The sequence below is a fragment of the Mustela erminea genome, chromosome 11 (genome assembly GCF_009829155.1).
Source record: "Mustela erminea isolate mMusErm1 chromosome 11, mMusErm1.Pri, whole genome shotgun sequence".
Classification (NCBI taxonomy): Eukaryota; Metazoa; Chordata; class Mammalia; order Carnivora; family Mustelidae; genus Mustela; species Mustela erminea.
This window is the reverse complement of record NC_045624.1, coordinates 102,233,575-102,250,536: the sequence shown is the minus strand read 5'-3', so window position 1 is coordinate 102,250,536 and position 16,962 is coordinate 102,233,575. Positions and strand designations below refer to the sequence as shown.

The 16,962-nt window shown below is 44.9% G+C and overlaps 1 protein-coding gene across 6 annotated transcripts in view; it reads left to right on the top strand.

Moving 5' to 3' along the window:
- Positions 1-16,962, top strand: part of HECW1 (HECT, C2 and WW domain containing E3 ubiquitin protein ligase 1) — a 460,363-nt gene that overhangs the window by 195,699 nt on the left and 247,702 nt on the right. For all 6 annotated transcript variants that reach the window (XM_032305360.1, XM_032305355.1, XM_032305359.1 and 3 more), the window contains one exon: positions 12,513-12,837. In XM_032305360.1, the coding sequence (XP_032161251.1) occupies positions 12,513-12,837 (325 nt within the window). The remainder of the gene's footprint in view (positions 1-12,512; positions 12,838-16,962) is intronic.

Sequence of the window (16,962 nt, the reverse complement as noted above, 5' to 3'; positions counted from 1 at the left end):
GTCTGGGAAGTGCACCCTTAGCAGTTTAAAGCCATTCTGAAATGTGGCCCAGGCTATCTCCGAGTAATGTTAATAAAGCAAGAGTAAAATGCTGGCCTCTGATGTGGGTCATAATTGAGGTTCTGAGATGGAGCACGTTGTCACAGAGAGGATAAGACTTGTCCTCCGCAAAGAACAAAGCTAATGTGTTGGAAAGGCATGTACTTAACATTCATTAGCATGTACCTGTGGCTCTTGCTTCCTCGGAGCTCATGTTTCATCTCAAACAGCCTTCCAGAAACCCAGATTACTGCATTTTCTCATTTTCCTTTTAATACCACGGTCTTTTGGGGTCTTGTGAAAAAGCTTGATGAGCTCACCTCATTGTGATGACCCGGTCTCTCTTGCTGCCACCCCGGGAAGGGAGGGGCTGTGTCTGCTCTTGCTACATCCCTTGACTCCTCCCACAGCTGTCACCCCCTGGAGGGATACAGAACTTTAATCTTCCTACCTACAAGGTAAAAGGGAAAATTAGAGATGTTATCTGAATAATTAATTCAAGCCTCAAATGGAAAAAAAAAAGATTTTTTCCCTAAAATAATCCAGATCATTGAGACTTCTGAGTTCTATTTGTCTGGGTAGGCAGCTTATCTTTTAAGTCCTAGAAATGGCAGTCCGTGCTCTTGGATATATTACTGTATCATGGAGACCCACGACTTGTAGGCATCGGCTTACGAGTAAAAAATGCCTTAGCCGGATGATAATCTAGTTTGCTTTCTGGTGATTGCTACAGAGAATCAAATTCAATTGTATTCTCATTGAATGTAATGAAAACCTATAGCATTGAGCAAAGATTCCCTGTGGCTGGAAATTGTTGGGAGAAGCACTGGGAGTTCAAATTCCAGGGTGTCCGCTGTATCTTGCGTGTCATAGACAAGCTATGGTGATGGTCCCAGGCATCCAAATGAGAGACAGATTAGGAGAAAGCCATTCTTTTCCTTTAGTCCAGAAAACTGAAAACTGTGTCTGCTCGTAGCTTTTGTCTGTGATTCATAGGTTCCAAGAAGCCTCAACTGATTACCACTTCTCCCTAGTTCTGACAAATCCAAAAGATTCATTGGTATAACAGGTGTTGGAATGGGACCATCTATGAAAGGTATTCAAGGATCTCTCCATGTGTCATGTTTGAAAAAGTAATGGCTAAATGTTGTCTTTTCTCTTAAAGTTCTCTTAAAAACAAGCAAGGCTTTGGACTGGGGTCGTCCCTACACGGGAGAAGTCAAGTAGGGAACCCAGATGTCTGAATGACCACAGCCTGACTGTGAGCTCCTTCAGCCATAATCTTCATGGTGGCTTCCCCAATGCCAATAGAACTAAATAACATGTCCTGGGTTTTTTTGTTTTGTTTTCAAAATAGAATTCTTCCTTATGTCATTTCAATAAGTGATTGATAATACAGTAGTATGTCACTTAGTAGGTCACTTGATTTGCTGTTTTGACCATGGGGATATCTTGAGGCTGTGGGAACTTCCAAGAGCTTTTCACAGATTTAGATACTCAGTTCATTTAGTTGTGGTTCACTTAAAAAGCAATGCTTTGTCCTGCTCTTGTATTAATTATTTTTTTCTCCTATAAAAGAGAAAAAGTTTGATGGGGATGCTGGTGGGTTGATTTTTCTCCCTGTCATTCCAATCTCCCAATCATTTTATCGTAAATCACTGGGGATAGGCCTAATTCTTTTTTAATAGCACCAGTTCTTAATCGTTTCCTTCTTTTCCCAACAGATATCTCCCAATTTAAGTCTACCCTATGGCCCTCATATAATAGCCTGGGTGCTGTGATGGCACAAACCTGCTGTGGCCGAGAGAATGAGTGACAGCTAGCATAGACTTGAGTACCTGGACTGGAAATACCACAGGCGTGGGCCCAGTGATGGGAGGGAGGGGAGGGCCCTTGGGAAAGAATGTATTACCTGTGACCCCATCTGGGATATGAACTGGCCATGTCACTTCTCAAGGGAGGTAGAGAAACTCGAATAACACAGGAGGCAGAGACCAGATGCTGTTTATTTTCCTCTTTGTCCCTGCCATAAGTTGTCTTCCAAAAAATGGTCTCAAGTATTAACACGGAACTTATCTCTGTTCGATAACCAGAGCACTGTGTAGCTAGTTCAGTTCACCTGTGTGCTGATAATGGGCCATCTGGCTCGTGTCCCTCAAGACTGGCCTTTCTCGTAGAACTGTGGTCCTGGGTGGTGCCTTTCTCTGTCCTGCTGTGTGATCTGAAAGAACAGTGCTGACCACCCCCCAACTTCCTGAGGGGAGAGCTGGGCCTGTCTAGCTACCTGACCTACCACTGCTTCCTCTAGTGCCTTGGCAGAAACTTCTGCCATGTTGTTCCTGGAGGAAGGTGTTCAACATCACAGTATTCATGAGAGCACAGTGTGGGCAAGCCCACCACTACGTCTTTCCCTGTCTTCAAAAAAGCTCAGAGTCCCCAAAAGAAACAACTCTCTCCTTGAAACATGGCCTTGGTCTTGATCTTGGTCTTGATTAAGCTCCAACCTCGCCAGTCCCCATGTTTTGGACACACTGGTCTTCCAGTCCCCTGGATATGTGTGGGCGGTGTTTGTAACACTCATCATGACTTTGCCTATTGTCCTTCTGCCTAAATATACTTTCTCAATTTCTCCCTAAGTCTTATTTCCTTCCCTATCTAACAAAATGAGTAATTATCTTCCTGTCTTGTGAATAACTCTACCGTCATTTGATTTCACCCTACATTGAAATGATTACTTTATGTATCTTCTCGTCACTAGATAGTATCCAGCTCATAGCATATACCTCACCTCTGGTGTGATGTCAGTCATGTTCTCCTTGCTCACGTGTGTTTAACTGATATGTTAGCTAGCTCTGCTATGCCACTGGTGACATTACTTTGCTATATAACAGTGAAGTATAGCTTTTGTACTGTATTCTAGGGCAAAATAAGATTATAAATACAGTATGTTCCAGAAGGTCAGTCTAGTTCAGTTTGTATCGATGGAAGTGTTGTCGAAGCTTTGACAGTGGATGCCAAAGTCCTGAAATTTACTTCTCTTTGATTAGTTCTGAGGAGGAAAGTATCCTGGGCAGTGTCCCCAACAATAAAATTAGACACAAGTACCACTCGCCTTAGAATGCATGGCGTGGTACATGGCACTGCCCTCCTTCTGGGTGAATGCCATGGCCACGAGATCTCAGTAGAAACAGACCACATGTGGTGCTGTCGGTGACCTCTATTACTGTGTCTTTCGATTGTTCCTTCTTTTACATACCCCCTCCAGGAAGCAGGCCATTTCTTGTTCCTTTACCTTTCATCCTCCCACAACAAGACTTAGTGCCTGGCTCCCAGGTGGCACCAAGGGATCATCTGATGAAGGCTCTCCCTACAGGCACACTTGGTTTTCAGGATTGCTGTAGTTTGGACTTCCCCAGACACAGTGGGCTCCTTGCACCTTGCCCCTCTGTCACTGCTACAAGGTGATGTTTCTAAGGCGAACAGATTATATCCTTTTCCAGATCAGAAATCTCCTGTGGCCCTCCCATCCTTTAAGGCAGGGAGGTCCTGTGTGGAGGTCCTGTGTCTTGGTGTGTCAAGGGAGACCCTCTCTAGCACTTCTCGCTGTCCCTCCTAACACTCTGGCAGGCAGCTGGGAGGACCTCTTCCAGATATACAGCCCCACCATGCTTGTCACGCCATGCTTGTTCATAAAGCTCTGTCTTTATACCAAGACTTCCTTCTGCAGAGATTGGCTTTCCCTCTAACCCTGATCAGTTAGTTGGGTGACCTCCCTACTACTCCTTCCAAATACAGTGTCACTGTTCTCCCATCTGGGAGGGCATTTCCAGAATCCCTTTTTCTCCCATGAGGACCTTGCCTGCCACTCCTGTCATGGGCCTTGGCGTTGAGTCAGAGTTGCCTGCTTAAATGTTTGCCTCCTGTGCAAACTCTCTGAGAATAGGAGCACTGTTTAATTCATCTCTCTACACGTACTTGATGCTTGGCACAGTGTCTAGTACATACTAATGACTCAATAAACATTTGTTCATTGAATGGGCTAAAGGAAGGAAGAAAACAAAAACAAACAAAAAAGAACAGTTTACTTAAAAATCTCACCAACTCTGCTGAGCCCAACCTCCCAGGAGGTGGGAGAATTTAAGAGGGCATCTATAAAGGAACCCTGAACTTCCACAACGAATCATAAGGTATTTGAACGCTAACTTCACTGTGTATGCAAACGTAGCACCTCATTTGCAGTCCTGCTGAATTGTCCTTCTTAGAAGCGTATTCATTGCCTGGCCAGGTTGCCTCTTAGCAAATCTGAACAGGACTGGGAATAGAGGAGGAAATCACACCGTGACTTACATTCTCTGCAAAACTGATGCTCCCTCCTGAGTGAGGCAGCACAGTCCAAGCCATCGGGCTGGGGTTCCAGTCGTGGCTCTGCTGCTCACTTCAGACCACTGCCCTTCTGGAGCAGCAGGAGAGGCTGGACATGACCTCCCACCACTGACTCTGGGAGTCCCAGTGACTCGGCTTTATAGGGCGGGGTTTAGGACTTGACCGTCATGAGGCAGGTGGCCATGTGCTGGCTGGGAAAGAGACGCAGTCGCTCTGCTTGGCACAGCAGCCATGGGGAGCTCCAGGAGTGCGGCTGCGGTGGTCAGGGGCATTGCTCACGGCTGCCCCATTCTGCAGCCACGTTGCTCCCCTGCCATCCCGCAGGGGGCTCCTCAGTGGTCAACAGGGTCCCTGGGGCTTAGGCGCCGCGACCAGCCAGGGATCACTGTGGTTCTGGGAAGTAAGAGCATATCCTTTATTCGGCTTGTGTCAACACAGAAAGAAGGGACCTTCCCAGCTTGCATCAAGGTGGGACGATCCTGAGGAAGAAAAGGGCATGTCTGAGACTGAAAAGGGAAAGACATCTGTGCATTCCTATTCATTCTCTATCCTGGTCTCTGTCAGTGTGTCCATCTGTCTGCCTGTCTCTCTCTCTCTCACATACACACAGACACAGAGGAATACCACTTTCAGTGAACTTTCTTTTTAAGTAATCAGAGGAGATGTTGCTGGGGATCAGAAATTTCCCTTAAATAACATAAGAAGGCCCCTGCTGCCTCCAGTCTTCCTCTCTCCCCTCACCCACGTCCCTCCCCTGCCCTGCTCCATTAGTTTGGTCATAGTAACTACCCAGGCTTCCACAGCTTCATTCTTGAACATGTCTAAGCATAACCCTCCCAAGAGCCTCAGAGTTGTACCCAGAAATTCCGTATTTGACCAAAGTGATAAGAGTTGCATATCCCACAAAGCATAGCCAGGCCTCCTGCTCACCTCTCTTGGGCACAAGGAGCAAGAATGGCATCGGAGAAGCAGGGAGCCAAGACTTCTCTCTGCCGCCATCACAGGGGCCCCAGAGAGAAGTGGGGATGGGAGTTGTTCCTCTCAAATCTATTGTTGGATTTTTCTCGTTAGTGGTGAGGCTTTCTGTGTTCCTAAAATAATTCATTTGACTGTCATTTTAACAGGTCCCTTGTCTGTTAAATCATGACTTCCTATGTGGATAATCCCTGACTTGGTTTGATTTGCTTATTAAAATTTCCTCTGTCTAATCTTCCCTTCCTGTCGGCAATGTGTGGGATTCTATTTCTTCTTCAAAGAAAAGGAACCCACACAATTCAGTTTATATAATTTTGTGATATTCTTCTGCACAATGGCCAGCACAAAACAGCTTTTTCAACACATGGCTTCAAGGCTAAAAACACAGTTTTGAGACAGTTTCAGAGACAGGTGTGAGGAGCTGAAGAGTTGGCTAGAGATGGTAACACTGCAGCCGCCTCCCACTTTTCTCTGCAGAAGGGCTTGGCCATCTGGCGGGTCTTGGCCACCTCTGTCCCATGACCTCACTCCGACACTGCTGTTCCCAAGCCGATGTGCAAACCTACAGGCAGGAATCGGATCTCAGGAGGTGAGACACAGAGTGGGATCTCCTCTCATTCCCTCCTCTCGCTTCTGATCAGTGTCATTCAGGAACTGGTAATGGAGGATTCTGGACAACAAGCCTTGTGCTTTGGGCAAGACAGGCATTGGGAAGGGTTCCTTCCCAGTTCTTTCCCAGAAGGGTCATGAGCACCAGAGCTCATGACATGGCTCTGGGACCAGAGGCAGGTGCGCCCCAATCCAACAAAACATCTACTGAGGGGCACCTGGGTGGCTCAGTGGGTTAAGCCTCTGCCTTCAGCCCAGGTCATGATCCCAGGGTCCTGGGATTGAGCCCCGAGTCGGGCTCTCTATTCAGCAGGGAGCCTGCTTCCCTTCCTCTCTCTCTACCTGCCTCTCTGCCTACTTGTAATCTCTGTCTGTCAAATAAATAAATAAAAAATAAAAAATAAAATCTTAAAATAAATAAATAAATAAATACATAAAAACCATCTACTGAGCACCCACTGCGTTCTCACCATGGAAACACAGGTCCACGGGGGCCGGGCAAGGCCCGTGCTATCTTGGCACCTGCTTCTTAGTAGAGCAGCACTGCTAAGAAATAAGAAAGTTGCAGATAGAAGAGGTGCCCAAACTCCCGTTTATCTGCTTCAAAGTCAGAGAGAGAGAGATGTGAGGTTGAGAACAGGCACTCAATTGGGAGTAGGAGGTTGGGGGCAGTAGGTGTAGAAAAAGCCAGGGGGGCTTTTGAATATGGTCAGAAAAACATAGCCATGCACAGCCCCAGATAGACTATATTATATTCTAACCTCAACTTTGGTCAAAAACCTGTGCAAGAATCTGCCACCATTGGTAATTTTTACAAAATGTGTTTTAAAGAACATTCACTGCATCATGGTTTGTTCTCTGGAGAAAGTCTAAATGAAGCATTTTATTAAGAATGTGGAAGGAGAAAAAATTCAAATATTCTGATCATGAGAACTATGCGTTCCTTTTTTTTTTTTTTTTTTTAAATTGTATTTATTTATCTGAGGGAGAAACAGAGTTCCTGCTGAGCAGGGAACCGGATGCCAGGCTCAGGCTTGGAGATCATGACCTGAGGGAAAGGCAGACACTTACCTGTCTGAACCGCCCACGCATCCTAGAACTATGTTTTACTTATGTCTTCTTGGCTGTCAAGAGGATCAGATACTCCATCTGAATCAATTTCTTCAAGTCTGTCTGCCCATGTTACAATTTGGGGAGAGTGCTTAAGAGCGATGAAAGTGCCCCCTCACAGTCACACAGAACAGGCTCAAATCCCCATTTCCTGCTGCCAGAGGACCTTATGAATGTTTATTAACCACCCTTCTGAGCTGGGTTTTTTACCAACAGGGGAGTAGTGATGTTTGATCAGTTTTTAATGTGATGATGCCCTAAGTCCCCTGCATAGAGTGAAGGTTCATAATTATTAGCTATTTTCATACTGCTACTTCCTGCTTTCTGTCTAGTCTTTATCTCCCCAGTTCCTTGTACATTTCTTTTGTTGTAAATTTTCTCAGATCCATCGTAGAAAGAGAAGAGTTACATATAATTTTGTTTTAAGTTCCATTACCGCCCTGATGGCATAACCCAAGCTGAGTGTAAGATAAAAAAAGCTTCAGGCATCTACTTGCTCAAAATAAAATCTGTTCCTGAACTCAAAAACTATTTTGCTCTTTGCCCAGCTACCTAATGCCCATTTCTATAACCTCATCTTGTACACTTTAGTGAGGTTTCCTTCAGGGCTTCTGTTTTTCACTCATCGTTTTGATTTCACAGTGTAGAGGCAATTTTTTTTAAGAATCATTTTCTCTGTTATAGATGTGGCTTTTGTCCACTTTCTTTTCATTTCTGAGATGGGATTCACAGCTTTATATATTTCAAAACAGAAAAGCTATTAATGACTTTGTCAGTTAGAAACTGACACAGCAGAATCTTTGTTTTCCTGTGTTCTGGAAAAAAAAAAATCCACAACATACCCCTTTCTTAGAAGTGGCAGTTTTTTCTTTTAGGATTCCATCTCCTTACGTGTTTTGGTCTTGCTATGTACTATAATGCATAAGAATAACTTAAAATATTAAACATGTGAGACCTGTTCCAAGATTTTTTTTTAAATCCAGGAACATGTCACTTGACTAAAAATATTCTTAACAATTTGAGTTACTTAAGTTGGAAAGCAAAATTAGTAAACAAAACATCGTTGTTGAATCCTCAGCAGCAAACAGGAGACAAGCCAGCAAATGGAATCTTACTCCCTATGAAGTAGGTCACAATGTGATCAGATTGTCTTCAGTGACTCACTCATTGGAGTCGTTCCTGAAAACTAGTCCATAAAATAGCCATAATTAGATTACAACCAATAATTGGAAAATTACGGTGTCGCTGAAACTGTTACTAGTATTTTTGGGGTTTCTTATCCATGTCAATTACCCATCCCGAAGGAAAGGGAAAATAAAAGACACTCGAATTGCTTAGTGGAATGGAGAAAAAGCTGGAAACAATCTAGTGATACTTGTTGCCGTCCTTCTCATAGATAACAGGAAAGCCACTCTTGCTCTTTGTAGGGAGGAGGGAGAAGGCAGGTCTCTGTGCCACGAGACTGGCTTTAGAGATCAGGAAGAATTGCGAGGTTGTAAACAGTGAAATCCCTTTCTGGGAAGAGAGTGGTCTTTTATCCAGGGCTATTTGAAAACAGGACAGATCCTCTCTCTCACTCTCTCTTCACAGTTCAGATGTGAACAGAGAATGATTAAATTGTTTCTTCCAGCTGGATGAGTCTGTAGTGTGAGCTTGGAACACGTGAATGGCCAGGGAAAATGGAGCCACAAAGGAACACATGTTGGGAATCAACTATCCACCGGCCGCGCGTTGAGAGGCAGCTGTCGTGGGTCTTTAGCAAGAACACCTGTTTAGGGACGTGATGGCATATAGTTTTATGTGAGCCTTTGAACGTAACTTTTTGTCTCTTCTTTCTCTGCACTGTCTACTAACTTACATCTTTCAATATTTTATCTATTTGTAATAGCACACTTAAACCCTTCTGCAAAAAGAAGGGACATTGAATAAAATAAATCATATCAACTGAAGTTTCAAGGGCCTTTTTTGTGCCAGGAGTCATGCCAGTTCCAGAGGCTATAAAGAGCAGGGAACGCTGGCTTGAAGTCTTCACTGCTTAGGGATGTGAGCGAACTGGTCAGCTAGCAATAATTCAGTAGGACTCTCTTCAGGGGAAGGGGATTCCTGTGGGATCGCAGAGCCGAGGCCCACATTTTAGGGAATCGGAAGAGGGTACAAGGGGAGGTTATAGCAGAGTTGGTGCTGTGGCAGAATCTTAAAGCAGAAATACAATTCCTGAAGGAAAGGGTGTGGACAAAGACAGGGGTGGGGAGGGCGAGGGAGGGCGGTGTTCAAGGAGCAGCTTTGAAACTCCCCTTCTTATTCTGGGCAAATGCCATTCCTCCACTCCACTCAATTACTGACAAATGTCTTCCTTGGCTAATGTTTCCTCCTATGCCTTTGTTCCCACCGCCTGGACAGTGAGCACTGGTATAATTTGAGTTTCAGGGGAGTTGCCTAGTTTCCAGGGAAGTCTAATAAAAATACCACAGCAGAAATGTCTTCAACAAAAGAAAAGCAATCCATAATCTTTTGTGATTTTTACATTGATACTACATTGATACTACATTGATAAAATTCCCTCAGCCTCAACATTAATACAAAAACATCCTATTCAAGCACCTTACAGATAAAGGGAACATTCCCCTCCAAAAAATTGGTATATAAGGTACATTTATAAATACACTAGACCGTTTAAGCTTGGCATTTCAGTTTTGTAACTGCACGGCTGTGACTTGGGAAAAAATCTGGGGTTTGGTTGCAGGAGGAATTAAGTGTGAGGTCTCTGGGGATGATGTGAGGGGACCTTCGGCTAGTGAGTGGGCCTGGCCGATTGCCTAGAACATATGTTTTGGTGAGGCTTTCATAGTAAAGCAATACCAGTAGTGTTTTAGTAGACTTTTATTTATTAAGTGCCTGTTATGCCAAGAGCTTGGTTTGCATTCTCTCAGTAAGTTCTGACAACAACCCATTTAAAATAAGGAAACTGAGGACCAGGAGGATCAAGTAAAACGTCTAGGGATACGCATGTTGGAATTCGGTAGGTGCTGCACCAGCTTTGGTTTAACCTGTAATCATCAACTTGACTACTTACTTGCAAGTTGTTTTTATTCTCCGTAATAATACTATAAGATGTTATTTGTCCACATAAGGTATATATGAGCTGCAGAAATGTCATGCTCTAGCTACAGCCTTTCTTTTTTGGAGGTCTCTGGGCAAAGCCCACTGGAGCATGGGCAGGCTAGCAATGTCCTCTCTGAACTGCCCAGAAGAGCCAGGGGGCCTGCTGAGTGCGTGGATGGCCCATGCTCCTGGGCTTTGCCTGTCTTCCTGAGAGGAGGACTGGTTTCCAGGTGACACTGGTCTGTCCATTTTCATACTGTTGCAATGACAAGCATTCTTAAACCCCCCCCCCCCCCCCAAAAAAAAGACCATATGGTGTCAGTAGTGTGATGAGACGCTTTCTGAAGTCTGGGCTTTTCTGCCTATAGTAATGCCATGGTTACCGCCAGGGGGGCCTGAGGAATTCCTAACGAGAGACTCAAAGAAGCAACGGATAGGCCTGCCACATGGCCATTAAGGCCTGAGATGGAGAATGCCAGCAGTGTGCTTCATTAAGTTCATGGACTTTTTACAAGGGCCCTGGTCTTGGAGGATGGGAAAGGTACAGGCCTAAGTGACTGCTGAACAGACTTACGTAATCTCAAGAGCAGAGGGGACGGCCGCTGAGGCCTGGGCCTCGTGACCTGTAAACAGAAACTTGGTTTGATGGATGTGTGCAATAAGTAATTCTCCTGGGATCGAAACTGCATGACTCAACCCGTTTTTAGGCCTTAATCTTCTCTTCTGTTGTCTTTTGGGAGGGTTTTGTTTTGTTTTGTTTTGTTTTGTTTTTTGTTCGTTTGTTTGTTTGTTTTGTTTTGTTTTGTTTTAAGAGCAAGTGAGCAAGAGCAGGGAGTGGGAGAGGGAGAGGGAGAGACAGAACCTGAAGCAGGCTCCATATTGGGTGTGGAGCCTGACTCAGGGCTTGATCTCACCACCCTGAGGTCATGACCTGAGCTGAAATCAAGAGTCTGATGCTTGACTGACCCAGCCACCCAGGCACCCCCTTAATCTTCTCTTCTTGAAAATGGAAGTGTTCCTGGGGCACCTGAGAGGCTCAGTGGGTTAAAGCCTCTGCCTGCAGCTCAGGTCATGATCCCAGGCTCCTGGGTTCCGGCCCCGCATCAGGCTCTCTGCTCAGCAGGGAATGTGCTTCCTCCTCTCACTCTGCCTGCCTCTCTGCCTACTTGTGATCTCTGTCTGTCAAATAAATAAATTAAATCTTAAAAAAAAAAATGAAAGTGTTCCTATTTGTAGACCAGCATGTAATTTTATAGCCAGGTTTTATGGCCAAAATGATACTTTTAAATCCCTATTTTAATATACTTTGATGAAGTCAGAGTCACCCTTCCTTGTTTCGAAAAAGGGTCTCTTGTGTAAGTTCGCTATGTTTCTCCCCCATGTTTTAAGACTTTTTAAAAAAAAATTTTATTTATTTGAGAGAGAGAGAACAGAAACAGGGAGAGAGAGCATAAGCAGGGAAGAGAGGGAGAAGCAGGCTCCCACTGAATGGGGAGCCCAACGTGGGGCTCCATCCCAAGTCCCTGGGATCATGACCTGAGCCGAAGGCAGTCACTTAACCAACCGAGCCACCCAGGCGCCCCTCCTCCATGTTCTAAAAGCCATCTGTATCCAGAACAATCCAGCTATTATCACTGTGTATCCACTCAGCTCATATGAAGTGCTCAGTGTTATGTACAGTACAAAGCTTGCCTTTTCCTCATCCGATCCAATGGTTTCTACAGTACCATTGGCTCCAAGGGAGTCCTAGTCCTCTGAGATTGGATTTTGTCGAAAATTATGGTGTTGGGAGATCCCTAGGTATCAGAGGTTCTTGATAGAAATCCCAGATGACTGGGGACATTCTGTAGGGCAGAGAGTTGTAATGGGGAGAGCTGTAATGCAGGGACCACCTTTGATTCTGGGCTGTGTGTAGGGTCTCGAATCCTGGTGGGATCACTAAAATGTTCAGTGATAATAACTGTGATCTCCCCTAAAGAAGGATAAAGCTTGTTCTCAGTGAATTGGTGCTGGATTTCTCAAGAGATGGCTGTTTGTCTGGGGCGGTCACCCCACCTGAGCCATCTGGACCTTCTGAGACCCCCGGGCTAGAGGGAGTGAGGAGAGACAGACCCCAGCCAAGTGTGGCAATGCCCAGTCCCTTGGTGAGCTTGCATCCTTGTTCCTGCCTCCGCTGTGTGAAGCCCGAGCCAGAGTTCCGACCTTCCTCGGAGGGTTACTCACTCACAGTTCATCTCTCTGTGAAGACGGGACTAGGTCTCACACCCCCGCTCATTGTCTCTTTGCCCCCACAGAATCTGTACCAGAACAGGTTCTTAGGCCTGGCTGCCATGGCATCTCCATCCAGAACCTCCCAGAATCGACGCCGGTGCAAGGAGCCGCTCCGTCATAGCTACAACCCCGGCCAGTTCCACAGCATGGCCATCAGGAACGGCCCTCATGGCACCGTCACCATCCCCCGCTCCACCAGTGACACCGACCTGGTCACCTCGGACAGCCGCTCCACGCTCATGGTCAGCAGCTCCTACTACTCCATAGGGCACTCACAGGACCTGGTGATCCACTGGGACATCAAGGAGGAAGTGGACGCTGGAGACTGGATTGGCATGTATCTCATCGGTGAGTCAGGTGCACTTAGCAGGACCAGCCCGCAGTGTGCTGCAGACAGAAGGGTCTGGACACCACACACTTGTTCACAGTGCCTTTTTACGTATGCTTTCATATGTCACAGACTCACACAGCTTGCAGTCACCTGTGTCACATACACACCAGATTCTAACACACTGCAGACCAGGTACTGAGGTGTCTCTTGCTACCTCCGTTCAGTGGAAGAAAATCCTAAGATAGGAGGGCCAGGTATGCTTGGACACAAACGTCATTACCATTGGCAAGTGTAGAAGCTCTTCTACTTATGAATAAATTAGTATTACAAGCCTCTTGTCAAGTCCGTATGTTCCTAAGACCAAAGCAACACCATACACACGAGCGATGTGCGCCCATCTCCGTGGAGGGAATTTCACCGTTTCCAGCATAGTGGGGCACCTCTTCTCACCTGCTCTTTCCATGTTCTTACTGCTTTGTATTCAAAAGATGTCACTGGATTCGATGTACAGTGAGAGCAGGCACACAGCAGGCTGAGGAGCAGAGTGGTAGCTGAGAGGAGAATGCACAAGTCAGCGGATCTCACACATTCGAACTCACCTGAAACATGGATTTAATCTGTTGTTCCTGATAGAATCGGATGTGCTGGAAATCGGTGCATTTACGAAGCGAAGTTGTGGTTGCTGGGCAGGGGGGAAGGTGATCTCTAGAGTCAGCCATCAAACTCAGGGGAGGCCAGGCCTTCTGCTGTCAGTTTGTGTGTGGAGCAGTTTACACATTTCAGGGGTGCCTGAGTGACTCAGGTGTTAAGTGTCAGCCTTCGACTCAGGGTATGATCCCCGGGTCCTGGGATCCAGCCCCGCATCAGGCTTTCTGCTCGGCGAGGAGTCTGCATCTCCCGCTTCCACTCCCCTTGATTGTGTTCCTTCTCTCGCTGTGTCTCTGTCAAGTAGATAAATAAAATCTTAAAAAAAACCCCAAACTACACATTCGGACACAAAATGCCCAATTTAATATCATGAAGTATCACAGAAACCAGTGAATTTTATGAGGAGTTTACGACCTGTTTATCTGATAAAAATAAAGGGGATCTTATCTAACTGACTGGCTATCAGGGAATATTTTTAGCTCTCTTAAAGGTTTTGAAATCTGCTTGGCTGGCCTATTTACAATAGACTCTTTGTTATAAAGATGGAGAAATGTAATTTTTGAAATTTGTACGCAAGCCGTGGTTACTAGATCAATTGGATTCAGGTAAAATTTAATTTGCTTCAGAATAGTTCTTGAGTAAAATTGTTTGGATACCATCAGACTACAACAGAGCTTGTAAAATAAGAGCCCCCAAGCATATTTTTTAGTCCATATTATTTTAAATTTGATTAGTTACCAACATTGTAAAGTGTAGAGATTTCACAGTGAAATCCAGATTTCTAGCTTCTTTCACAAAAGCCCTCAATTTGGCAGCCCGAGCCCATAATTCTACTTGGCTTTAGTGCACCAAAGTTAAGCATTAGCTGCTTTGGGTAGCCTATCTGTACCCTTCAGTCTTTCCACAGTCTCCCTCCCATCCGTCCCTACCTTCAGTCATTCATTATGGATGTTACTTGTTCAGCACATTAGGCAGTTAGATTTTTGACCACAGATCTGGTTCTGAAGCAACTCTTTAAAGCTGTACCTTCGTGCAGTGCCATTCATTCCCAGGCCAGGGAACCGTTGGAGGAGGAACATGTGATGGGGGGAAGGTGTGACACCCAAGGGCATTCATCCAAAGTGAAGGAGTGGCTGGATCTGGAGCTCAGCCCTAGATCCGGGCTGGGGGTGGAGGTTTCAGGTCATGGGCCCCCCAAGAGTTGATGGAAGTCACCGTGGATTGTGTAGAAAAGAGCACCAGAAAGTCTCTGTCAGAGACAGGGACGCACCCACAAAGGAGGTAGAGGAGGGATGGAGACTTAGGATCAAACTGAGACCACGTCACAGAAAAGAGAAGGTGGCGGAGGAAGGAAGGGGTGTTCAGCGGCTCCGAAGGTCGTGAAACTGCAAATGAATCAGATCCGGTGTTAACGTGACATTTTGACTAAGACAAAAGTAAACACAGCTCATCATCTTAGAATCTTAACTTGACAGTTTGTTCTCCTCATAGTAGCTGCATATATATAACTGTGAAGTTATTTAATGCAGAACGCCAACACTTTCGGCAACATAGCATTTCAGAAATAATTTTCAAATCCAAAATTATCTGGGAGTCTTAAGAGTTCATAATTTGTAGGTCCTTAGTAACATATCTGTCACATTCGCAGTGCCTTGCCAAAGATCAGATCACTGACATAGACCTAACATTTTAGAGGTGATGATTTAATTTAATCTGTCATTTCGCCACAGAAGTGAAGCCAATGCAGTGGCTCCCAAGGCCACAGAGCTGCCTGGCCTGGTGTCAGACCCCATGCTGCCCATAGGAACATCTCAGCACATCCTGGTGCAGTATCCAGTGGGGGCCGTTCCATATCCAAGGAAAACCGAAATGCCCATGGGAGGCCGGGTTTGGGATGCTTTCAGCTCTGACCTTCAAGCTCCCCAGGCAAACATGACTGGGGAGAGAGTGAGACCCTTGGATGTGGAGGGGGATGTGTGGCCTTCCCACTGATCCCAGTGCTGTCCTTAGCCAGGAACGCAGTGGAGTCGGGGGCAGTAACAGGAGCAACCCTGTTATTATTATCATCATCGGTGAAATCCCATTTAGCTGCCCTCCTTTAGGGAGTAGTTCATGAGCTCAATACAGTGTAATGAAGGATTCTCTCTCCTAGTGACACAGAATGGGGAAAGATCACATGGTTTCCGTGACAGTGCGACCTTGTTTAGAATCCTGTCCTGTGGCTGGCCAGAATGTATGGCCCCAGCCAGGTATCGTCGTCAGAGCTCCAGGTTTCCTATCCAAAATAGAGGAGAAAATAGGACTTTCTTCTAGAATTACTGAACTGAACTGATGAGACATTTAATGCACATTTAATGCCTGTTGATCGAGACTTCATGCCTTGATCTACCTTGTCAGGGAGCTCTAGTCTCTGGATGTGGGATAGCAAATTACCTTAATTCCCAAACTTTGTCCTGAGGCTGTATCCTCATTTTGCCCAGTTCCATAGGAGCTGAGGTAACAATGGTAGCAGTTTTCCAAGAACCTTGCAGAGCAAGGACACGATTCTGATACACACAAGTTTCAGTTCACAGGGCGCCTTACAAACCAAGGACTTTTCTCTCTCTCTCCTGTGTATTTAATATGTAGAAAGTTTAATTAGGTATATTCTGATTTTTTGTCTCTTCTGATTTTTGAATGCAGTGTGTCAAAAATTGCTAGTAAAAAATGTATAAATTTTAATCTTAATTTATTTATTTCTACCTTCACTTCTGCAGATTCTATGCTTTGCATATGTTGCTGTGAATTACCTGCTACGTAAATGTTTCATATCTTTCTTCTACTTCCATTTCTTAGTTTATTATTACAGATCTGTCTGTGTTCCTTGTGCTACTCTTTGCCTTGAATTCTTTTTTTAAAAACTATTTAAGATTAGTCTCTCAGTTTCCTTCTGCTTCATATTTGCTTAATCTTTTACTTTACTTTCAGACTTCATCTTTTCTTTAAATGTAGCATGTGTGTATGCTTTTATATTCTGATCTAGGAGTCTCTGGATTTTAACTGGCCAGAATAGCACTTTTCCGTTATTGTATTTACTGTTACATTAAAATTTATTTTTATCATTTCTTCATATTCTTTATCTACTGTGTTTTCTTTTTGTTTCTTTTCTTCTTTCCATTAGATTGATCTATCAATCTAAAAATTACATTTTTCTTATTGTCCTTGTCATGAGTGCTTTTAATCAGAGACCAGACGTTCTCAATGAAGGGTGTTTCTGCCCCCATTCGATTATCAGAAGGCACGAGTTCCTCTGAGAAGTGGAAGCCAGGTTGCATTTTCTTTGTTGGGCTTAGATGTAGTGGATCAGTTGTCCTTTCTATCTGATTCTGTGCTTACTTGTCCATGCTGCTCTCAACAGCAATAGTCTTTTCTATTACAGATTAAGGCATAGAAAGCATAGCTCCTATGCTTTCATTTGGAAGACAAAGCAAGAGAAGTACATTTCATTTTTCCCA